This window comes from Protopterus annectens, chromosome 1.part2 (assembly GCF_019279795.1).
Source record: "Protopterus annectens isolate FY-2018-M chromosome 1.part2, PAN1.0, whole genome shotgun sequence".
Lineage (NCBI taxonomy): Eukaryota > Metazoa > Chordata > Ceratodontiformes > Protopteridae > Protopterus > Protopterus annectens.
Genome location: NC_056727.1, coordinates 731,355,977 through 731,382,490, shown reverse-complemented (window position 1 = coordinate 731,382,490; position 26,514 = coordinate 731,355,977). Strand labels below are relative to the sequence as shown.

Here is a 26,514-nt window from a genome sequence, read left to right as displayed (position 1 = left end):
ATGTCTTGTCCAGTGGTGGTGATTTCCTCTTCTCCTAATGGTCAACAGACAACAGCCTGCCTCCCCAGCCTGTTGCCCCCTCACTCTTGCCATTGAGAAAAGCAAACTGGCTCTTTTCTCATTCCTAACCTTACCTGCTCCAACAACAGGCCGCTAGTCAAACCCAAGTCAGCTGAGTCAGGTTTAGAGCTTTATCCCTCTGTACCATGTAGCTGATGCTCAGTCTCCTATGTGATGTACTCTCCTGTGTTATTTCTTAATTGTTTTGTTTCTTTCACTATTTTTCATATATGTTTACAATCGTTGTCCTGTATCCTCCGTTTCCATCAACGTTGAAAAGTAAAGTGGTTTGTGGCTGAGAGGATTAAGACCTAGAAAGGAACAGAGAAGTCAGTCCAGCCAGCTTCTGTTACTTTCTTCTCAGGGGAAACAAATGTAAAGCAAGTTTATTTGCGAGTGTTATTTATTAGTTAATTGGGTAAGTCCATTAGGATTAAGTGCCTGTTCTCAGGTGAGACACGCCCAGTTATGTGGCTTGCTCGGGGTCATACTTTCTACAGTTATAGCTAGACTAAGGGCATGTGAGAATGCTCATAGCATTAACTTCTACAATGTACTGCCAAACTGTTATGTACTTTTTTTTCATTAAAACTGTTCTTTAGCTAAGATAACTGCTTCCATGTTGCATTCAGCTTTACCTTCATTTCTTGAAGGAATCCGCTCAATAACTGCAACAGAGGTTTTTTTTTTTTTTTATGTTTCATTAGATTCTCTCTTTTGCAAAGTCTTCTCAGACATACCCCCTCAACCTCTTATTGCCAGAAATCTGGACAAAGCCCAACAAAATGGGGGGGGGGTACAAAGGCACAAATAGGGACATATTTTAAATATTGCTCTTACAAACTTAGAAAGTTGCTAGAGCAACAGGGTTTGTTTTAGCATACATTTTTGAAGGATTTGAAGTTTGAAACTGAAGTGTATGCCATTATTTAGTAACTTCATTACTCGTATCATCCCAGTGATTTACCAGAAAACCACAAATTTTATGAGGAACAGATCAAAAATGTGAGCCAAAAATCCGGACAGTTGAGAGGTATGTTCTCAAATGTGTAAAGTATTGCATATACTTCTTATCTGAAGTATAGTAAGAAATGGCCAATAACAGAGGTAGAGGCAAGGGGATGTATTAACATAACAGCTTTACTGGAAAGACCTGTAGGAGTCATATCACATGGCACACATTTTGTAGGTTGATACCCCCTTAAAAGTGAGACGTTGCTTTTATATACATATTCTGCATCTCTCTTTTGCTAGAAAGATGTTACCATTTCTAAGCAAATTATTTACAATGACTTCAGAAATTTTGTACATGAGAGATGTGCATTTTACAGTAACTGAAATGTGAAGGAGCTTCAGTATAAAGCAAATGCTGAAGTTTGTCTCATTATCAGACTCCTGAAGAGACCGTATTCTGTGTTGTCAGAATAATGCAAGAGTTTTGTCATACTCTGCTAAGTACTGAATGCTTTGCCCTCATTATTAAACCACACCAACCGTGGGTAGGTCTTCAATGTACCACGCCATGTCGTCGGTTATTGCTTAAGTATATGCCATTGCTGATGTTGCAACAATGTAACATTAAGAGTTCTCTGATACAGAAAGTGAAACATTATCTTCAGGCAATGTTTCTTGATTCTGCACAACAAAATTCTATGCTTATTTATGGTGCATTTCTGAACAGACATGGAAACTATTCTTTCTGAGAAGGTGAGAGGTCATTCTAACTTTTTAAAGGCACATCTTAATGACCTTTACTCAAATCTGCAGGAATTTTTATAGGAAGATGTTTAATATTTTTATATAAGATTTCAGTTCTGCTTCTTCTGTAATTATGTTATGAATTTTACTCTTATGTGCTCTCTTCTGTCATAAGTTTTGTCTCCTTTTCTTCCTTTTTAGTAAGTAAAGCACATTACTCTTGAATGTTCATCATTCCCACTGCTTCAGTAGCTTTTAGGCTATATGGGTTGTTTCCCTGGCTAGGAAACAACATACGACCAACTTCAGAAAGCTCTTGTTCTCACCCCTACACCTTCATTCTGACTGCTAATTGGCCAGCCACAAGCAGGGAAATCAGCAGTCAGAGAGAAGATTTCTTCAGTATTTTCTTGCTGTCTCGTGAAGAAAAATTCTCAGGCTTCACAGGAGCAGCAGTCTGCTAAGAGCTTAGGTTCCAACAGATAAGTCCCTGTAGAGGAACCCTTTTACACAGAATATGTTGCCATTTAAGGAAAATGTATTTGATTTTCTGATCAAAAGTCCCACTATCCCCTTTAAGAAACCTAGTATTTTTTTATCAGTATTGGACATTTCCAGACAGGGATAGGGTTGCCACCTTTCTACTGTGCCATTTCCTGACAAACAAGCCCCGCCCCATGCACAATCAAGCCACACCCATTCCTTTTAATAGCCACACCCCTTTACTCTAGCACCCTGCAGCATAAGTCTTTAATATCACATACAGTTACCAATAAGTAGAAAAATGTGCAACGAGTCAAAAGTAAATTAAAAAAAACTTTATTTAGCAATACTTCAAAAGGTTCACTACATACAACAGTACATCACACACAAGCATGGGAAAACTAAGCCCAAGTCTCATATCACAGGTAGTACTAAAATGGAAATACAATTAGATATTAAAACACCAGTTCATTCAAAGCAGTACATTAAGGGTTCACCACACACAATAGTAAAAGAAAAGCAACTGTTTAAAGTATCTTCAGTTTTGCTAGAAATCATTGCTTATACTTGAAGCTATATTTGGCATTTGATCTAGCAGCCTCAAGTAATGACTGGTTATTTCTCACAAATGAATAAAATTGCGAACAACTCATGTTAAAGTTTAGCTTGACCTGCAACTCTGCCTTCACAAGTGACACAAGCATTCTATTTCTTACATCAGTCCACGATTCCCCATAAGTGAAAAACCCTTTCCACAAAGCTATTGCTGGGGATTGAAAGAGCAAACTGCACCAGTCTGTAAAGTGGCTTGCAGTCTGGAGCTTTACTAAAAAGTCACCCAGCGATCACTTACAGATGCCTCTGTCATCTGTAACAGGGCTGGCAATGCAGCAGTTAAAGTACAGTAGTCTGAGTAAAGTGCTTCAATGTCCACATCCAATTTGAAGAGGTCTGCAACTGTACGCAGTTCTGGCCAAGTTACAGGATGTTGTAGGCTGAGGACCTGCATAGCTTTAAAGGGACTATTATCATAGTCAAACCACTTCTGTAGGTAACAAAGTGCTTTACTGTAAAAATCACAGAAGGTCCTACAGACCTGCTGTGCGACAGCTGGAGTAAAGTGCTGTAAGGCAGATGAAACTTTAGTACCAAAGAACTGGTCATCTAGCCTTCTCTGCAACTCATATTTTAGACTTTTCATCACGGTGTACAACTCTGGAGCAGAGAGAGTGTTACTTTCAAGTTTTGCTATAGACTTGTGGAATACCTGCAGGAAGTAGTGCATGAAATGTATGTAGCACTCTGCCTCAGACACATCCCCACTGATGCCATCCTCATCGGCCTCCACAAATTTCCAGATAAGGGGGTGACAGTCCTCAGGCCCTTGACTAATAAAATAACTTTTAATAGCAGGCCAACATTCTACCAGCCTTGCCACAGCTGGGAACAAAGACAGCCACCTTGTTACAACATGTTGCATTATTTCCTTAAAGTCCTGGTCTAGGAAAGAATAGAAGCCTTTCAACAGTGCCATTTTTTAGCAGATGCTGAAAACTCACTATGTACTTTCAAAACCAGAGTCTCCACATCAAACTTTGCAAGGGCCTTGCTTGCATGCTTGGCACAGTTATGTATTACATGGCATAAACAGTTTGCTGCAATGATGTGAGGCACCTCAGATTTCAAACTTTTAAAACAGACCTGTGCTTTCCATAATTGACTGAGGCATTGTCTGCAGCATAGCTAGCAATGTTTTGTACCTTGAGTCCTTTATGCACAAGGATGTTCTTTATTCTAGTAAAGATACATTCAGAACTTTCGTTATGATCCTCATAGAAATCAAGGAGTTTCTGTTGTGTGCCATGGGTGTGAGTAAAGTACTGAATAACTAAAGGGAACATTTTTCTGTTCCCTTTATTGGATGCATCTGATCCCACTGAGAAATAGGAATTGCCAAGTTCCTGCAGAAGGAGCTCCTCTGAATGAGGTGCAAGAACATTCATGACAATACTCTCAGATTTTGTCTTCCCACAGGTGAATTTCGAAGCCAAAGTAGAATCAGGGAAGACTGTCAGTGCCAGCTTACCTCCACAATCTATGGATACATATGAGTGACCATGTTTCACTCCATGATAGACTGCTGTCACTTCAGCTGCAGTGACTTTGGAAGCTTCACTGGTTACACTACGTGGCTGAATAAACTTGGTCATTACGAGGTTCTGCCTCTGGAGCTGAAGGCTTTGATGATGTTTGTCTGACTTCTGATGGCTTTTCAATGCCTTTTCCCCATCCCATTTTACAGTGAAAGTTGTTCCACAGGATGTGCACTTTGCCATGGCATCTGCATTTGGAACAGGTCGCACCCATGAGTAGCTTTGCTCCCACACCTTATTATAACTGCAGAAAAACCTCTTATGAGACGCGCTTTCAGCCTCTTCTTGATGATCCATTGACCTTTTCCTGAACATGATTCCTGTAGGATCCTTGCTCAACACTACAATAAGCCAAAACAGCTATTAATAGAAATTCAAAACGCGTGACCAACACCAGTGCCTGGTGGGGCCTGTGTCAGTCAGTAGCCACTAGCCAGAGTTCACATTCACATGTGAATCTCCAGACTTTCACACCCTAGTAATACCAAGTTGGTATAGGGGAAAAAAAATGAGACTCCTCATGAAAAATTACAGTGAAGGTAAAGCAATGAAAGGCAGAAGCAACTCCTGTCTGAGGGACTTTCTGCAGCTGTTACACATGAACCTGGTGTGACAGCAGAATATGCACAGAAGGCATTCAACTGTGTATAAAACACATGGGTCAGACACTACAGCAATGCACCAAATTAAGACCCTCTACTTTTATGTAGAACCCAGCGCAAACGTTATCCAGCTGAGTCTGTACACAGCAAGAAAGTTCAGGCATACTGTGGACTGACAAGATAAAGATGAAATACATGGCAGCTCAGCAATCATAACTTGCATAAAGACAAACAGGACATAGTGTGGGCCGACACAATGATAAACATGAAATATGTAACTCAGCAATCATAATACCCTCTGGCTGCAACAGTAATAACTTGCATAATGATAAGAGACCGTATGGGCAGACAAAGACGAATTCCGTAGCCCCACAATTCCAGATGCAACACCCCATATTAAGTGCAAAGCACAGAGACCAGTCAACTTGGGCTGGTTTCTCCCCTTTTCCACTCCAGATCCTCACCACCACCTCCTCCCACTGGCACAGTTAGAGTTGAGCATAGTGGCCAAGTGAAGACCTCCAGCACCCTATTTATCAAACAGTGCTTTGGGCCCCTGCTAAAGCAGTTGAGACACACTTGGTCTGATTTATATACACAAGAGAAAGGCTGGCACAAGTTTACTACCTATGCCCCCCTTTTCCCCAGACTACAACATAATCAGCCAGCTACTCCTTATAAGCAACTTTAAGGCCCTAACAAAGTGTGTTCAGTCTTACTGTGCAATAGTAATAAACATTGCTAGTTTGACCAATGCCAAGGTAGTGGCCCAGTGTTACTAAATAAATATTTAAGTAGTCTCAAAACTTAAATATCTACACAACAAAACATTAGAAAATATCCTGTGTATATTCACTGTAACAAGCTCAAAACCACATGAGATATTTCACATTGACAGTCCCAAAGAAAAGCAACTACATTAAGCCTTGCTATATACCCAAGACACCTAGGAAGAAACACAGGTCAAGGTAAACATCACGGTGATGATAGACTAGAAAAGACAGTTCTACAGTCCAAGCATCCTATACAAATCATGTGATCATATATTCACTGTAACATCAAATGAGCTAAGCTTTGGTATAGACGGTATACCCTAGAAAACACAGATAAAAGGTAAACAGTTGTGATGACAAACTAGACGAAAAAGCTACATTTAAGCCTCACTATAATACGAAGACTGTACACCCTAGAAAGACACCCTAGGAAGAAACACAGGTCAAGGTAAACATCACGGTGACGACAGACTAGAAAAGACAGTTCTACAGTCCAAGCATCTTATACAAATCATGAAGTCATTATATATTCACTGCAACCAAGTCCAAAACCAGATTAGAAACTGTTCTAGTTAATAATCACCGCATGTTGAACATCTAGATAGTTACACACATCTTGTCACCATCAATGAATGAGATAGTGCCAGCACAGCTAGTGAATTAATATAAATTTAATATTTAAAAAATTCACTAGTAGCTGTGCTGGCAATATTTCATTCCCCTTGTCACACTAATCTTTGAAAATCTACCTTAATTCCAAAGAATTCATCCATTAAAAAAATTCCACTTACCTCCAGAAAAATCAGCAGCAGGGCTACTTAAACAAGCTCTCAGCACAGCAGCAGAAGAGAACAGGCAGCTAAAGGGCCAGCAAGCAGGGGAACACACCACCACCCAGTCCACAGCACGTCTCCTCCAAGGCAAGACTCCAGCAAGCAAGGCAAGCAGCAGGGCTAAGGCTATCCTTCCAGGCAGCAGGGCTTCCAGGCAGCAGGGCTAGGCAATCCTTCCAGGCAGCAGGCAATCCTTCCAGGCAGCAGGCAATCCTTCCAGGCAGCAGGCAGCAGGGCAATCGAACCAGCAATCCACCGAAGACGATTTCAGATCTTAAGCACCACCTTTTACAGTACAGAGTAAGTAAAAGGTAAAAACTAAAAGCTGAAGCGCCGCTTTTTATGCATAAATTTTCGCGGGCTTTGCAGGGATTTGACTAGCAACTCTACGTGTTGATTGGCTGCTTGCTGCACGAGCCTCGTCTGCAGCAAGCAGCCAATCAACGAGAGTCCAAGGCGGGAATGTTTTTTTTTTTTTTAAATATGCGCTGACGAGCCTGACGCCGCTATTTCCAGACTCCGACAGCAAGAACCGGAGAACCGGAGTGCCCTACTGATTTCCGGGCACTCCGGAAAAAAAACGGAGGGGTGGCAAGTGTAGACAGGGACAGTTATTTATAGCTACTCGCATTTATTTAACTAATTAGGGGCTAATTGTAACTAAACTTATGTTCTGCTTGCATGAACTTATAAAATTATGACTAAAAGCTTTATTTTTGGAGAGCTAGGGGCATGTTTTTTTGCAGTGTCGTACTTATTTATGCTTACTTTGACAACCTACCTAGCATTTTCCTTTTACTGTCAGTGGTTTGGCTGTAGTAAGAGAGTGCTGCTTTGCTTTTGCTTTATGAAGGGATTGGGACAAGAAGTGTGAGTGTAAGTGTATTGCTTGTGTACACTAGGTAACAACTTACCTATTGACCAGCTTGTTCCAGCAACACTTACTATTTTTGGCTTCTCTTCCTTGGCTACAGCATGGATACTTGTGACACCCCTGCTGTTGCAAGAAAGAAAAAAATCCTTTACCAAAGAGCCCTTGCCATTGCCGCAGGCTCAGTCTTTGCCTCCACCAATAGTGGGTGAACCTACAGTGGCCACTGGTTGTTCCTCAGACCATTCACTTACCTGTCTGTCTTACTATGGTGTAGTCCTTTCATCCACCACAAACGTCCTATTCAACTGTTTCAGTGCTCAGTATAGACATGGGACGACCATCCTCCCTAGAGTTGGGAGACATTTTGAGAGATTCTTCACATGGTATCTGAGGCAAGAGGCCATTAGACTGCTCAGATGTCCCTCCTTCAAGTTGTTATTCTTCTACAGGAACTCTTTTAAAGAAAAAAAAAGATTAAATATTATTTCCAGATATGGTTACAGTTAAGAAAGATGATTTTCTTACCTTAGCAAAGCATACATTACAGGCTATGAATCCTAGTGTCCAGAAGCCATTAAGGGTGACTATTCCCTTTAAAGAAATTCCTGTGGAAACCAGGTCTGATGATTCTGATTTTAATAGAGATGGTGTTTACTCTCTTGAACTTCCACAAGCTAAATTTTCAAACTATGATGAACATTCTAATTTCTTTCCTCATGTGGAGGACTTTTCTTTTAATTAGACTATAGCTAAGGATGGGTTATTTTGATTGGAAGAGGTTGAGGTCCCCACCCTGAACTAAAGTAGTAGTATGATTTCTTATAGATATTCCTCATTCCTCACACATTCTTGCTATTCTGTCAACCTTGGAGGATGTGTTGAATGATGCTTGAAAGCATCCTGATACCCAGCTGTCAGTTCATAAAAATGCAGATAAGATTTATAAAGTCCCTCAGACTGAAAATGTTCTTTTCTCCCTCCTAAGAGCAGACCCAGCAGGCACATCTACTGTTTCCTGTGCTGGGAACAGCTTAGTATTGAACGCCAACAACTTGCCTGGTGATAAGTTAATTGTTGTGATGAGTGAAAGTTCCACTTTGCCTTTCAGAATACCCACTTATCAGGCCTATATGGGGAAGTTTGTTTTGTTATATGGATGGCCTGAGGGAATTTCCTGTTTCACTTTCTACTGAGGAAAGTATTTTTTTTTTCTTTTACTCAAACTTTTTCTAGGTTGAACCAAAAGACAAAAAGGCAGTTTATGATAAAAGTGTATAGTGCTGACAACAACCAAGTACAAGACAATGTATACAAACAATCACTGATACTCCACCGAGAATACTCCTTTAATAAATACTCCTTTAATAAATTAGTAGTTTTGTTCATACACTTCTGATGAAGGTAAAACACATACCAAAAATTAATCTAAATGCAAAAAATCTCCTGCTTGTGTGATTAAAACTAGCCAGTGTCACTTACATTTGTTACACAATATTTCCTCAGGATGATTACTAAGGAAATGTAGTCCTTTAAGCCTGGAGCTGTATCTCTATTTAGCAATTGCCAGTGTGTTACTCTGCAGATGACTTTTGAGATAAATATTGCAAAATCCTCCTTGACTCTGTCTCACAGGATTGTTATTTCTTTCTTGCCTTTTAGATACTTCTGTTGAAAAGGCCTTTTTACACAAGAAGGTTATTTTTTTTTAATCTGGAATCTTTCCTGAGCTTTTCTAGTCAGTCATAGACTTCTGCAAGACAGTTTCCCTGGGGTTCATGGATTCCAGGATTCTCATTATACCTGTAGTTAAGCTGCAAATGAGAAAGATGTATTGGATTTTACAAAACACATGGACCCAGTACTTATAGCCTGTGGAACATCGGATTCCAGTTTTGGACTTTCTAATTTCATAACAAATAAAATTATTATAGTAAGCTTTCCAATTTGCTACTTCTAGAGGCAGTACATTCTCTGGAACATCAGATTCCAGTTTTGGACTCTCTAAAATCAGAAATGCATTAGTAAAGACAACAAATTCAGTTGAATCCAGGTATCTCTTTCTCTCCTCAGAACTACAAACCAATCTCTCACCTCCCAAAGACTTCTCAGATTTTGCATAGGGAGCAGTTTCATGTGGGTAAAGGTGCAATGTCTGTGGATTCATTGGTATGTGATATATGCTTTAAAATCTCTCTATCACTAATGGCCTCCTAGACCTGTACAAGTGATTACGGACAATACCACAGTGATGTGGTACATGAATAAGTGGGGGTGGGGGCATGCAGTCTGTCTAATATTGCTTGGAAATTAACTCTTCAACATTCTTTACCCCCTCCAACTGTTGAGAAACAACTGCATTCATAAGCCAGTGGGAGCCCCAAATGCTCTAAATCACATTTTAAGAGTTTTGTAAACAAAGTTTTATTCCAGTGATTGACTGAACAGAACAAAAACCCTGATCAAAGAAAGAAATATTAGTTACTCTTCAGCTTTATTTTTTCCTACATCCTCTCAACACGTTCTTACTAACCAAGACAATACTGTAATAACTGTAGGGGAATGACAGCATTAAGTTGGGTTGCAGGAGCTGCTGTGGTTTCAGAAGCCATGAGGTTTCTAGATACTCTGAGATGCATTTTTAGAGTTTTTTTTAAAACAGCCTTACCATCCAGTGATGGCTTGAATGAAAACCATGATTAAGGAAAGAAATTAAATCTTACTGTTTAACTTTGCTCTTTCCTGCATCTTTCAACACATCCTAACTGACCAAGACTACAGTGCAATAACTGAATTGAATTAAACTGAGAATCGGGGACTGCTAGGCACACACAAGCCCTTAGGTTACAGATGCTGTGAGGAGCATTTTAGAGTATTTCCCTAACCTTTTGATCCATTGATGGCTTGAACAAAAATTGTATGTATGGAAATTCAGTACTACTATTTTTATTTCAAGGAAGAAGTAAGTTGTATCAAAGTTTTAGTGCTCAAAGTTGACCAAACACCAGTTCATAATAAACTGAGAAGACAAATTATTGTGAGAATGCATATATCATATCTGGGAATAGTATTAGTCTCCCTACCCCCATCTCAATATAGATAGTCATTTTCTGTGTATCCCCTCCTGATGTTAAATTGGGATTAAAATTAAGGTGCAAATGCCCATAGTCATATTTCAAGCTGCTGCTATTGTCAATTTATGTACAGTATACCTCCTCTTTCCCTACCCCCAGAAAACAGCCACCTTCTGTGTACTCTTGTGATGTCAGACTGGGCCAAAACTGAAAAAAAAATAGAACATAAAATATTTGCTCTCATACATATATAAATGCTTATTTTCCCTCTAAAGATAGCCACCTGTACATGCACTAGATGTTTGATTTGTGAGAAAAATGAAAACAAATTAACTGATTATAATAATCTTTCCAACTTACTACTTCTAGAGACAGTATAATGCTCCTATACAATCTATAGTGACCTTCTGTGCAGCCCTCTGAAGTTTGTGAGGAAAGTTAAAGAAATAATGGGCATGCTGTCCCCAGCCCAGCACAAGATATAGCGACTTCTGAGGTTTGGGAGGAATATTAAAGAAATGACATCACCCTTCCACCCAAACAAGTACAGAAACTTTCTGCATACAAATGTGAGCAAGGGTAGGTTTTAAAATAGGTGGGGATTATGACAGGGAAGAGGCAATTACTAAGCCCATGTCAAAATCCAGTTATACAACCTTAGTGTGTGTGTGTGTGTGTGGGGGGGGGGGGGGGGGGCACTAGCCCTCAGATGTTCTGAAGGTCTGGATATTATGAAATGCATTTATCCCTTAATATTTTTTGAAAGATAACTGTTAAACTGTGGAAGTGACATCTGGTCAGTTACTTTCATTCAGACAACCCCCCCCCCCACCATGCAGTTATAGCCACATCTATGTACAACTCAGACGTGATGTCTGCTCATGATAAAAGCTGATGATAGTGCAATGTATTTACTTTTGTTACAAACAGTTGCCACATATGAAGTATTGCGCAGTGCTGCAAGTAATCACATTATTCCTACAAAACCAAAATAATAAGCATATAGTGGTCAGCTAATCATTTTCCTTCTCTGTAGACATCCACAGCAATTATACCTATTCTTTCTGTGCTTATCTGGTGTCCAGTAAAGTAGTCCAGCTTTCTTCTCACAAATGTACACTAGTCCTGAAATTCCTGACAGTGACTGTTTAAACTGAGCAAGTGACAAGAGGATCAGTTATTTTCACCCCCCCCCCCCCCCCCGGGTAGTTAGAGTTACAATGTCTGATGGCTGTGTGATATTTCTCACTTCCAATGTCCACATAAACAAGTTGCCACACATTAAAGTATTCCAATCCAGGTTATTCCACACATATCACAAAGCCATATTAATATTGTCAAAAATATATAATTGATCACTGCCAGAATTATTGTAAAAATTGTAATTGCATTCCTTTCATCATGATATTCCTGTCATGTCAACTGTCCACACAAACCATAAAGTCTGAAATATTGCCCTAAATATATTTGGTTGATCACTGCCAGCATTATTGTAAAAACAGTAATAACATTTCTCTCCATACTTGTGAAGTATACCTCCTTATGAGGAATGCCCCTCATTCTAAGTCTCAAAAGGTCTATGTTCCTTGCCATTCCACAATGAAAGAGTTCAGTACACATTTAGCATGAAGAATTTATTTTGACCAATATCCATGGTAAATATTACTGAATCATATTAATAACAAAATAACAGTTGTGTTGCATATTTAACTATTCTCTGAGTTTCCTTGTTGAAGTTGTTAATAAGGTGTAATTAGGTGTAACACATTTTGCACAGTTGTTCCACATAGTGGTAAGTAGTTTTCCACATTTTGGAGACGGAATGTTGAAAGGTATGATTTTTCTCACCAACACTACTCTTTTTCTCTCCTCACTGTCCATTGTGCAATTAACAGAAAAAAAAATGCTTCCGCTTCAGATATATTCGTCCCTATATTTGAATGTTGCAAAGTCAAGGGTGTAGATACTTTGCAACATGAACATAACGTGATTTGAATCAAGTCAATTTGTGCACCTCCCCAGGTGCATTTTGTTCTGTAGAAAAGCTTTATTTTTAACTTCTTTTTTACAGTAAAGAAACATTGCTGTAATAAATAAATAAATAAATCGGGATAGAGCACCCTTATAAGAATGACACACTAGGCAGTTGCCTGGTTCCCCTATGCGCGTAAGGCTGATCCTGTGACTTTGTGCTGGAGAAGTCGACTGTGTCACCTTTTGAACCTGCTCATCAAGCTAATTTAAGGTACTTGTGGAAAACTGGACTCATTTTTGCTCTGACAATTTCCTTCGCTCAGCGCTTTCTGGAATTCATAAATTCCATTGCCCTGGATCAACGTATCCACACCCCCACCAAGGGCAACAATATCCTAGACCTAGTCATTACCAACATGAGTGACCGGTGTTCCACACCTGAAGTCAACTCCTCGTTGGTCAGATCCGACCATAAGCTAATCACCCTAGATATGCACATCCCGCCCTCATCCCCCATTAAGGAAACCATGGTAAAATATTTCTCCAAAGCCAATTTCATGCATTTTAAGACAGAAGTGGTGAACTTCATGACACCCATGCAGATGGGCAATACAGTTACGACTGCTGAATCCTACACAAATGCACTCTATAAGCACTTACACAAGTGCATGGATCGTGCTATCCCAAACAGAACCAAGATGCTATCCTCCAAAAAAGGAAGCCAATCTGGTGGTCCCCTGCCATAAACAAACTCTACAACAGAAGGAAGAAATTGTTGCAAGAGAGAGTAAAATCCCATGAGTGGAGGAGCTCCCTGGTCAGCCTCAGCAAGAAGCTGAGATCCCTTACAAGATCCTCCAAAGCTAGCTATGAAAACAAGATTGCCACTGATTCTAAGGACAACCACAAAGCATTCTGTAGCTATGTCAAGAATCTCAATGGCAACACCCAGATCTGCTCTGAGTTACAGCACAATGGCACAAAAATTACAGAACCAACTGATATTGCCAACATCCTGGCAGATGGGTTCAGTGCTAACTTTACCTCCCTCTCACCCCCTAAAGGGCCCATATCTATACAGGAAGAATGCAGAGTCCCTGTAATCACAACTTCACAGGTAAAAGCAGTACTCTCTAAAGCCAAAAACACAGCATCCATGGGACCAGACAACATCCCAGGCTGCGTTTTACATGAACTTCAAAACGAACTGCCTCCCCACCTAAGCACCATGTTCAGTCATAGTCTCCCATCAGGCTTTGTGCCCACTGAACGGCGCACAGCAACAGTTATCCCACTCCACAGAGGGGGAGCCACCACTGATCCTGGGAACTATCGCCCTGTTAGCCTGACGAGCCTGGTCTGCAAGGCCATGGAACGTATCATTATGGAATTCATAAACAAAGACATCGTTAACCTCCAAACTCTGGAAACCCACCCAGTTCGGGTTTGTGAAAGGCAGATCTTGCTTCCTGAACCTGGTCGACTTTTTTGAGGCAGTCACCAAAGCCGTAGATGAGGGTAAGGTGGTTCACGCAGCCTATCTTGACCTTGCCAAGGCTTTCAACACCATCCCCCATTCTGGAATTATAGCTAAACTTGCTAAACTAGGTATAAATCCCTATGTTGCAAGATGGGTTGCCAACTGGCTCACTGACAGAACCCACACTGTAAAAATTGCAGACTCCAAATCTGACTTCAAACCAGTGACAAGTGGAGTAGCACAGGGTTCAGTCGTGGGACATCTCCTGGTTGGTATCTACTTCTCTGAAGTACAGGCTAACACAGAAAGCCTTTGGCTAACGAAGTTCGCAGATGACTGCAAACTAGGAACTATAGTAGAGTCCCCAAATGCTTTGGACATCCTGCAGAGGGGCCTCACTGAGACAGATGCCCGGTGTCAGAGCCATGGCCTCAAGCTCAATGCCAAAAAGTGCATTGTTATCCCCTTTGGTAAAACTCTGTACCCATGAACTGCCACATAGGCAGCAGTCGTCTTAACACCGAATGTGTGATAAGAGACCTTGGGATCCAGGTGGACAGTAGTCTGTTCTTTGATAATCGCATTGCCACAGTAGTCAGGAAATCCTTCTACATGGCACACCTCATCACAAAAGGGTTCTCATCCAGTAAAAAAGAGGTCATTGTTCCCCTCTACTCGACACTCATTAGACCCATTATAGAGTACAACACCCCTTTTGGAATGTACCTCACAAGACATCTGCAGCAGCTGGAAAGGCCACAGAAGTACCTCAAAAAGAGAATTACTGGCCTCAAACAGATACCCTGCACTAATTGTCTCAAAAAACTCCAGCTTTACTCTGTAGCATATCGCCTATTCCAAGGTGATCTCTGCCTAACATATAAAGCTATGTCAAACCCAGAGCTGTTGGACATGCTACACCTAAATAAATCCCAATCCCTCCAAGCTACACGCTGTAGGGATCTAAACCTTGTCACCACAATAAACAGGACTTGCTGGAGGGATAAATTCCTGTCCCAGAGACTTCCCATACTCTGGAACAGGCTACCCATCTATGTCAAACAAAGTTCCTCATTAACACTCTTCAAGAAAAATCTTGATGAGTGGATGGGAAATAGGAAATAAACCCCCGGATCACTTCTGTGACTCTGCTCGACAGGGGCACAGGAAATTAACTTTCATGGGTTGGTGTAAGCCAGGTAACTTTGTTGGCTAGGCTTACTTAGGCACTTGGGCCAATAACATAGTACCTACCTATGAAGAAGAAGAGTATATGAGTTGTATGCTGTCGTGGTGAGTGAACCTTCCCTAATTTTTCCACAGAGATAGGGCCATAATACTCACAAACCCCTCTTTCATGTCCAGAGTGGTTTCACAGTGTACTTTGAATCAAGCTGTCAGTATCCCAATTTTCTGTTGAGAGCCTAAATAAGCAAGGTAAAAAAATTCTATATGTTGATAGGCAGCTTAGGTGTTGTCTCGACAGAGCTATTTCCTTTAGAAAAGCTGATCAGCTTTTTATTTCTTATCAATGGCTAGAAAAAGGGACTTCCTGTGTCTAAACAAGACACTTCTAGGTGGTTGTTCTCGGCTTTTGCTTTTTGTTGCTGCCACCATGGCAAAACAGTTCCAGGCAATATCAAGGCACAGAGCATTTTCTTCTTTGATGGCATACTAAAAAGGGGTAGACGCTAGAAGCATCCTGGATAGAGAAGGGAGAAATGTTCAGTGGAATGTTCAAGATGGATCCTGACAGCTAAGGCCTGTCTTGAGTTTTCTTCTACTGTCTTGGTATTTTCTAAGTGCCAGTGTAGATAGTGCCAATATGGAAGTTCAGAACCTTTGCCTAATAAGGAATGGGACAGATAAGGGGTTGGCAGATTCTTAGTAATCAAAACAGTCTAGATGTGTTTAGTTAGCAAAATGTTTGCTTTTAAACTTTTACAGTATAAAATGAGTACAGTTTCTCTTTTTTGGGAGACAAGACTCTGATTGCTTAGTCTTCCACATATGTGTTATCTCTTACTGTAAAGGAGTTCATTTTACTCTGCTGGACTATGTTGTATGAGATTATTTTGAAAAAAGTACCTTAACAGTTGGTGCTGTGACTTGGATTTTGAGTCATCTGTGAGTTACTGCAGCAGAAATTACATTTTAGGCCCATTCTTGACACATTTTCTGTCTGGTGCATTTTTGGTGTGTCGTCTCACAGCAGTATTTTTCACTTTCAGCAGAGTTTGAAATCTCTGACAAGTAAGCATTTGTTACATGAATTTTCAGTAGTTTTATGATTATTATATGAGAGTGGGTTTCATTATATTACTGTATGAGAACAGGCTTCTTTGTATTATTGTATGACAGCAGTCTTCATTTTTTATTATTGTATGAGTGTGAATTTTATAGTATGTGAGTGGGCAGTTTTTTCCATTTTTGTAAGATTCACAATGGATGGGTATCTCGGAGTAGTAAAAGAGTGGGAGTCCAGAACTCTGGCTAAGCATGTGTTTTATAAATATGGAAGAGGCTGCAGTAATTATTGGTGAAATGGTCTATGCTTACTAAAAAAATGATAGTGCACTGCAGTTCCCTGAGGGAGGAACTTTTCATAAGGCTATTTTAGAAAAGCTTAAGAAAACACTTAAAATTGAAAAGAAACAAAGTGCCTGTCTGTTGCTGTTGATCAGCTTTTAATGACTGGCAAAAAGAATCTATAAATAAGGACAACAAATCTGCATTTAGTTTAAAACATCTTCAAAATTAAAGACACAGACAGCTAATAGGACAGTTAATATATTTCAGATATGTGCAGGGGACAATTTCTGTGGTACTTGGGAACTTTACCCTTTAAAACAGTTGACTGGCCTCTGATTCCTTCTGCTCACCCTCCCCCTTATACAGACCATTTTGTATTTTATGAAGCAGATAGCCCTTCCTCTTCAGGAGAGCAGGCATCATGGGAATGACTCGAAGATGACCCTTCTGCTATTTCTCCTAATCTTTCAACCTTCCACGTTACTTCTAGTATATCAGCTTACCCTACAGGTTCTGTTTATAACACTAGATTCTGGTAACGATTGCAACAGCACACTGCTTCAAATTTTGATCAGATGTTACTGAGAATAGCAAACAATAGAAAACAGACGCTTGACTCGAGGAAAAAATACATAAATATACTAAAAACTGGTAATGAAACCATCTCTTCTTGTAAAGTAAACTACCTTAAAGAAATTTAAAACGTTAATTACCCAATTTCCAATAATTATTAATGGCAAAGAGTAAAGGTGGAACCCACTTCCCAAACAAATTTCAGAGAGTGCATCAGCTACATGAACGAGCGATCAAAATGTTGAGTACAACATGCTTGATCATGTCATCGAAACCCAAAAACAGTGAAAAAAACAAAATAGAAAGATTTTGTTTGTCCCACTCCAGACATACAACACACACACACACACAACCAATTCATACAAACCCCTACATACACACATCACTCAAACACCTACACAAACACACACTATATTTGCCCCAATATCGTAAGCCCCCCACACCCCCCCAACTAAATATACCAACTCCGCGATCGCTGTACATTGGGGAAAGGGCAATTTCCTGGTAATCGTGCAAGAGATTACTGGGAAATTGCCCTTTCTCCAATGTACAGTGATCTCGGAGTTGGTATATTAAATAAATCTGCCTCTTACGAAGCCACTCCTGACAGTGTAGCCTGTTTACGTCACACTCTGCTCTCACCAGGAAGGCCGACCAAAACATTTCGGAACTCCAAATTTCAACATTTGGAGGTTCTGATTACATGAACGGTCGATCAAAGTATGTCGAGTATCTTGTACTCGACATTTTGATCGCTCGTTCATGTAATATAGACCCCATTCCTGCAATACCTAATTGGGCATGAATTAAAGCTGTTGTAAGAAGAAAAACAAATCTATTGATGTGTACTTGCAACACGATGAATGCATTTGAGGCTTTTTCAGGACATCCAGAACCTACTGATAGGGTGGCAGTCAGTGGGGCTGTCAACAGTGTTTGTAGAGGACCAATTACCTTTATGAAATCAGATAAAAAAAAAAGTTTCTTTAAATTGGCCCAGTTTAGGTATACATGAAATTGTTAATTAAGCACAGTATGTAGCAGTTAACATAGAGAGGAAAAGGAACAAAAAAAGAAATGAGTGGATTTTCAGCTTCAACAATTTCATACCGATTCTTGGGGGATGGTGTAGGGGGCAAGCCTGGAGAAAAAGGGGAGGTAGAGGTAGATTTAGATTCTTGCAACAGCAAGCACCAGGACAATATCTGCAAAACATTCACTCCCAAAATCAGCAATGTGGGTCACATACTAGCCCTTTTTTTAGTTGTGGCCAAATGGACATTGCCATAATGAGTGTCTCTTTCTTCAACCAACAAACCTGTCCTTTCAGCCTACCAGTCATCCCAGTATCCAAAACCTATAACAGGTGGTGAGACAGCCCTCAACCTGGAGCACCATTTAGCAACCACCAAAGTGGCAGTAATATCAATAGGACAGCCATGAACTAGAGGCACAGCTATTTCCTTTGGTACCAGTAGATAGGAAGGTCCTTTTGTTAATATTATAGTGTATGGTCCTCCCTACATACATTTACAAAGCATCACAAACTGAATTTGTTTTCTAAGTCCATAGTGCTAGGACCATTCCCCAGAAGATCCTGGATCCATATCCTTCCTTGGATAGGCTTTGGTAATCAACCCATGTAGCATAAAGACTACTGCAGCAGTGGGAATGATGAACATAGTATGTATACGTTGCATTTATCCATAGCAGTAGATATTTGAATTCATCAGTGCTGCAGTAACTGCACCCACCGTGCCCCTTTCTAGTGTATATAGTTATGGGGATATTCGGTATGGTTTTGTGTGTTTTTACTTTATATATTTTCTTGTTATTAGTGTTATATTGGTCCAGGATTGTTAGACTCTTTTCTTGCTGTGTATGGGCAAAAAAGTCATAAAGAAATATTAACTCTGACTTCTGATTTCCCTCCTTGGGGCTGTCCAGTCAGCAGTCAGACTAAAGGTGTGTGTGTGGCAGGAGGGCATCAGAGCTTTGCGAAACTGTAAAGGCTACTGCAGCAGTGAAGAATTTGAACATCTACTGTTGTTATGTGTTAAGTGCAAATTGCAGAACTGTACTTTCTCTGTAATAAGGCGAAAGTAGCAGGTAAATTAGATTTCAAAACACTACTGCCAGTAAAGATAAAAAGATGTTATAACAGCCTGCATCATTTATAGTAAATTTTCTGTACTGAATCCAAAAAATCTTGTGTGTCTTGAAGACTGTTGTTACGGTTGGGCATACAGTAATGACAAAATAAGTTCTGCTCCTTTTTAAGGAAATCTTCCATGTTTTTATCTTTCTGTCATGCAGATACATCTTATATTTGAGAAATTGTGTGAATATGAATTAAGGTGTTTAGAAAGAGAAGTGAAGATATTTCAAGATAATCTATGGTTTCAAGATGATCTATTAGAGAATAACAGAATAGCTTTAGCAAGCTCTGCTCCCTAGTGGCATCACTTATTACTAACGCAAGCAAGGACAGAACTGTGGTAGTCGTAAATAAAGCAGTATACAAAACAAGCATGGAAGAGTTAGTAAAAATACTTTTCTGTACATAAAAAGCTTGATGGTAATTGTGTATATAGATTAATAAAATGTATTAGTAGTTGATTATTTAATTTGGTTTTGCAGGGTGCTGTCACTGACCAATAATATATGTTTTGTAGAGCAGTGTGTCCCATGTGGCCAGAAATGTTTGATATATACCTGTAATGTTTAAACATTCACATGTTGTAAGTATTTGGCTCTTTAATGTATATTGTTTTTCTTTTTTTATCAAGAAAACTGAAGCCTTTACTATCTTTCCTCACCCTTGTCTTCAGGATACAGGATATTTTTCCGACACACTTTATAATAAAGGAGATTTTTTTAATCTTAATTGGAAATGGCGTTTTAGAGTTATTCCCTTCAGACGAAGAGTTGATTTCATGGTGGTAGCGTAACTCGTGTGCATGAAGGGGAACGCGTCAGTTAAATTATCATTTTCTCCTGCCCATTAATAACTGAGATGGTTATTGTGTGCAATGGCAAATTCCACTTCTCTAAAACTGGTAATTAACAGTTTGCATTTTTTTAGGATATTACATTTTCTTAAGTATTTTTAATAGTTTGTAAAGTTCTGTGTATTTGCTTATTGCTCTGAGGATAATATAGACCTAAGTAGTATGATTTATTAAGGACCATTATCAGAAATAACGTCTGGAATACCATGTGTCCAAAAATGCTTTTGAGGACACTAGTAACATTTAGACTAGTTACCTCTATCAACTGTATTACTTCATGATATTTAGAGCAACAGTCTACATATAGCAAAATGTGATTATCATTGAACTAAAACAAGTAATCTCCTACTTTTCTTCAGATGACAGAATTTTGTGTTTCTATATTTGCTCCAATGTTGTAAGCCATTATAAAAACACTTTCTTTACACTTGATGACTACATGTGATTCATGTACCTTTGCAAGTTTTGAGTCCTTTATTGGACCTGGAATAATAACTTTTTCTGCTGTAAATAGTATGTCTTTAGCATAACAGCTGTTGTCTGCATGGATAAAACTTCTTCTGGTGGTACCGACATTTAGTCTGACGAGATATTCATGACAGTTTCTTTCAGCAGTTGCATTTCTTCATTTTCGCTTATACATATTAAGTTCATTGAATTTTCCAGTAGATACTGGTAACTGAGGAATAACCCAGTAAACTTATTTTTCTAGTGGGTTTTCTTTCTGCTGCACAAGGTATGCTTTGCTAAGTGTATCCGCTATATCAGTCTGATTTTCTAGGCTTATATTGGTCTTTCATATAATTTTTGTAAACTTTCTGGCACCTTTAACATTGATTTATTGAAAGTAGTTTGCACTGGTATGCATTCTTATTCCATATTAACTGTTTTGCCTAAAGTATAATCATGGAATTTTTTAAACCATAGGCAGTGGCCAGTATTTCTATTTCTATTCATGTTCATCTTCTGCGTGTTCTGTCAGCACCTTGTACCTATTCACAACTGGTCTGCCTTCTTGCTGCAACACTGCAGCTAGTCCTGGTTGACTAGCATCCACTTGAAGAACCCAAGTGTGAGAAATAAATTGCTAGAATTGGAGCTTCTGTAAGAATCCTTTTTAACAGCTCAGAGCTCCTGTCTTGCTCTGGAAACCAAGACCAAGTTGCATCCTGCTGTAATGGGTTTGTTAGTCATGAGATAGTTGAATATGATCTTTGAGATATACTGAAATAGTTAAAGGAAGTTTATAACACCTGATTTATCTTGCAATTTCTGCATATTGACTGCAGCAGTGACTTCTTCCTCATCTGGTCAGACCTTCCAGTGTGGCTATGTGACCCATATATTTAACAGTAGTGATTCATCTTTGACATTTGCTGTTTTTCAGTTTCATACCTTTGTCCCTCTGCCTGTCAAACAGCTTATGAGTCTTGAGTCATACTTCTGTATAGAGGAATCCCAGATAATCAAATATTCAATTACATTAACTACCACAACCTCAGCAGCAGCAGCTCTTTGGAAACATTCTGGCGCCGTAAAATACCTAAAGTTAATTTAATAAATTTGAATCTGCCCAAAGGGGCATTGAAAGGTGCATAGCTCAGAAATTACCACAACAGTAAAATGTACATGCCTTAAAATTAATTTAATCCTTATTGATTTGCATCTAGTACAGAAAATATGTTGCATTATACATGTTGGAGACTACTGTTTAAATAGTTTGAAGAGCATCCTTTTAACCCATTTGTTCAGCTCTTGATAGTCTGTGCATATCCTTAGCTTGTCTTGTTTATTGACTGTATTGAAGGTGTTTTTGGATGCCTACACACAAGACACAGTAATGTCTTAAGTTTGATATTTGTCTGTTAAACCTGTATTGTTCATCGTTTTAGACTTTATTTTTGCTACTTACAGTGTTGATCATGTAGGAATTCAGTACATGTTTTTTATTCAGTGTAGTTTAAGTGATTAGTGAAAGTGTGCTGTTTGAGAGCCTTGACTGTATAAGAAATTCTGAACCTGTTATCTTCAGGCCACATTTCTGAAGGCTGGTACAGAAATTAGTTTTGATTATTCCTTTTGGACTGAAGCACTTCAGAACTTTGTGTATTGTATAACTGTTATAGTATTACTACTATAATTTGCTTTATGTAAATGCACCTTAAACAAGGCTACAAGCCTTTTCTTTGTTATGTTGATGTTTGTGTGCCTTGGAATATTTGGTTCTCAAATACCTCTGTGTCTGAGCTGAATGCTTTGATTTGGTTTAAGTTATGTGAATGAGTACCATTATTTTCATATGTTATTTTGTTTTATTGCAGCATAGACTATGGCAGAAGGAAGAGAAATGCTTTTAGAATTCAAGTGGAGAAAGGTAAGTGAAATAAGGGCAGTTGCACAGTTAAATTAACCTTTGTGCAAGTGTACATGACTAAACAATAATGTGTTTATTGTTCATATTTTTATCCAAATGGTTTTAGTGAATGTGAGAATTTCAATTTTGGAATGAGACATATACGTATAGTTATGCCATTCTTTAGGTTCTGACTAAAGCATGTACTCATTTTGTTATATTCTACTGACAGTTTTCATTTCACTGTACTCCATTTAGTATGATTCCTCAAATTTCAGGGCAACTTGGTCATCTTGTTTTTTTTTTCCTGTTAGCATATGTGTATGTGACTGTGCCAAATGCTTTTGAAAGCTTTCACTTTCTTAAATATTTGTGTCGGCATTCTTGGCAATGAGATTAGTGTGCCATACATAAGAGAAGGTGCAGTGCGCTCAAGAGTGCTGTAAATTCTTGCTACCATCTGTTTGTATATCTAAAAGATAATTCATGGCAGCCTGGGTATAGATGATGACCAAGGTCTAACCTTTCTCATTTTTGGGTCTGCAGATATTAGCTAAGCCTCACCAGTAACCCTTTCTTATCTCCTACTTTGGTTTTCAATCAAAGAACTATTAACTTGACCTTTCTTTACACCTTAGTTTGGATTTTTCAGCTTCCGAACCTCATTTCTTGGTGTCCAACATTTAGGTTCATAGGATGATAGTAGGCTATTGGCCCGAAGGCCCTTATAAGCCTAGCCAAGAATTTCACCCATGTTCCCACAAAGTTAGCACCTGCTTCCCCTGTCCAGCAGGGACACAGGTGGGATGCCAGGGGTGTATTTTCTGTTTCCCATCCAGTTGTGTAGGTTCCTCTTAAAGAGGGCTAGTGAAGTCATCTGCTTGACATGGAGAGGGAGTCTATTCCACAGATGGGGAGTCTTTGGGACATAAATCTATCCCACCAACAAGTTCTATTAATGTCACAGCCCAGGTAGATGCCTTATGTGCAGGTTGTGCAAGTGGAGTTTGAAGCAACTCCATTAAGGCTGGGTCTGAGATGACCTTGTATGCCAGACACAGGTCACCTCTGAGCAGTCTGTACGAGACTGAGTAGACAGACAGGGCTTTTAGCCTGTCTGTATAAGAAAGATTTCTGTCTTTTTATAAGTGATTGGATTTCTCAAGTCATTTAGGTTACTCTCAACAGATCTGTATATATTTTGTTATATCTGACTTACTCACCTTAGTGAAAGGAAAAATCACATTTATCTGTGTCCAGTTGTTTTACAAAATTTCTTCCTCCTATGATTTGTTAAAAAAAGGGAGTCAGTGGTATCTCTTGTCCAATTCATTGGTTTTAAAAGTTTGGTTGAATCTAACATGATCTCAGTGTTTGGTTGTCCATGAGATTCCAGAGCTGTTTTGGGGTCCTTTCTAATGTGAGTACAATGGTATTGAAAGCCATACGAAGACAGCAGTTTTGGGATATCCCAGTGCTGGCATTTGACCAATGGTATCCAAGTATGTAGCAGAACTGCATAAAATATGAATTGCGTGTTTTTGTTTTTCTGGATAGTTTCTCTTTTTGTGTACACATGCATCATTTTATGTATAGTTATTTGTGTTATTGACTGTAATGATATACCACATAAAACAGTGTTCACATTACAGAATAAGCTTGTGATACTGCATGCCCCTATGCTACAGTAATACTTCCTAACAATAAAAAGTTGTACCTGTAGTGGTGCTGTTTGATTTAGATGTGTGACTTTTTCCTCTCTTTTTGTGAAAACTGAGCAAAAGTATTCTGCTTTTCACTTTCACCCATTATGCCTGCCATTCCTTTTAGATGCCTCATTATACCTCCTCTCAGCTCCCTTTTGTTTTGTGATGTATTTATTAAAGTTATTTTCTTCCTCAGAAACTTATCAGATTAGACAGTACAGCAGCAAGAAATGACAAGTTGATACCATGTAGTGTCAAGCCATAGCTTTTTTTTTTTTTTGGTGTGTGTGTGTCTGTGTGTCTACCGAGATTGCAAATGTTCTGTAGTGTTACAGGGTTTGTATCTCCGATACAAAATACCTTTTTCAACATTTTTATTAAGGACATGTTAGTGGGGAGGAGATGGATGATACAGTGTTTGGTGATTTATCTGTTTGAGAATAATCATAGATCATAATATTTGAGTTACATCTGACTTTACTTTTATCTTCAGCAACCAGAAATGTCAAAAGCTTCCCCCTCTGCATAGTCCAGCTATGGCTCATTCTGGAGTGCCATGACTTAAGTTTGTTGATATCCTCTTTTATGTCCCATAATTGTTGCACATTAATTTTTCTTTCTGTTCTCAAGTGCTATAGTTCTTCACTCAAAGGAGAAAAAAGCACATGAATGGTTACCTTTACTTTTCACTGACTTGTTTTTCTTTTTCACCATAAATTTGTTCTGTTTGACTAGTAGCTATGTACAATCTTTAAATAAATGTAACTGGTGTACTCAAATAGCTGCTGTAAGACTTTAATAACTATCAGTAACAAGGAAAATATGCTCATTTTTGTACTGCAGAGGAATCCTTGACCAACACTGGTACCTCTTTCTTGAAATCATTTTAATAGTTCAGGAAGCTGAGATGAGAGCTTTTGCAGAGGAACGTCAGAAGTCTGCACTGCATGTTTTTATTTGGATTTCTATATGGGAAAAGTGAGAGAGGTTACAGACAGTCATATTCCCACCCCCTCAGTTGATTTTCCTTCCTGCCAAAATATTTTACAGAAGGCTTTCTGAGGAGGCTGTCTGCATCAGCTGAGAAGTCCTTTATTTATCATAGATGTATTAGGTTTGGGGTAGTCTGTGACTATCCCTGACTTGTATCAGTATGTGCAAATATTATTTATAAACAAAAAAAAGAGGACAGCTTCTTTGCTTGATGAAGAAATAAGTTCATGTATAGTGGATATAAAAAGTGTACACACCCCTGTTAAAATGCCAGGTTTCTGTGATTTAAAAAAAATGAGACCACAATAAATCATTTCAAAACTTTTCCCACCTTTAATGTGACCTATAACCTGTACAGTTCAATTGAAAAACAAACAAATCTGTTGGGGGAAAAATATAAAAAATAAAAAAAGTCCAGTAAGCTTGTTGCACAAGTGTGCACACCCTTAAACTAATACTTTGTTGAAGCACCTTTTGATTTAATGAGTACTTTCATTGAATGATTGATGGGAAAAGGGTGAAATAAGTTTTGCCGAACCTCGGAAATAAGTATGCCTCCCTGCAACCCCATCCTTTGAACTTGAATATACCTACTCTGATATTAGTCAACTGTGGAGGAAAAAGAAAACTCCATTGTCTGTGAAACTCGATGTTCTTCGTTCCACATTGCTGCAGTCCTAACTATTGGGTAGTCCGCTGTCCAGTCGGCCCGAATACCAAAGTATAAGGCTGACGTCGGTCAGGGCGCATTAGACTGACGTCAGTACGTCAGGGTACTAATGCGCATGACCGACGCCATATCCTCAGTCTTTTTTGCCGCATGGTCCGATGCAGAAGCAGTTTTGCGAGTGCAGGTTGGCGTTCTGAAATTTTCTGAAGTCGGAGTTTCAGACCGAATCAAAGTTGGCTAAGTACCCCGTTGGGGAACGTTTTGGTTTTTTCTTGCCTCAGTATTTAACCGGATGTCCTGGGGAACTCCAGACATAGATCTGTTCGCTTCTCCACTAAACCACCAGCTGCCAAAGTTTTGCACAAAGGGGTTTCATCACACAGCTTGGAAAGTGGATGCTCTTTCTTTCAGTTGGAAAAATCTTCATGTGTATGCCTTTCCACCTCTGCCTCTTCTTCCAAAGGTGCTCTTAAAGGTCAGACAAGACAAGCCAAGGATGATTTTAATAGCTCCAGATTGGCCTCGGCAACACTGGTACCCACTACTAAGGAGTCTGGTAAGGAAGCCTCCATGGCCTTTACCTTTGATTCCACATCTGTTATCTCAGAAGGACGGTCATCTGCTCAATGTCAAGCTCCACTCTCTTCATCTAACAGCCTGGCATATTCTGTGTTG

General features: G+C 39.3%; 1 protein-coding gene across 2 annotated transcripts in view; it reads left to right on the top strand.

Annotated features, from left to right (window-relative positions):
* Positions 1 to 26,514, top strand: part of NVL (nuclear VCP like) — a 1,985,423-nt gene that overhangs the window by 46,712 nt on the left and 1,912,197 nt on the right. For both annotated transcript variants that reach the window (XM_044058761.1, XM_044058752.1), the window contains one exon: positions 22,439 to 22,491. Coding sequence is in view for 1 of the 2 variants with exons in the window: in XM_044058752.1 (XP_043914687.1) it covers positions 22,439 to 22,491 (53 nt within the window). In the remaining variant the exon portion in view is untranslated. The remainder of the gene's footprint in view (positions 1 to 22,438; positions 22,492 to 26,514) is intronic.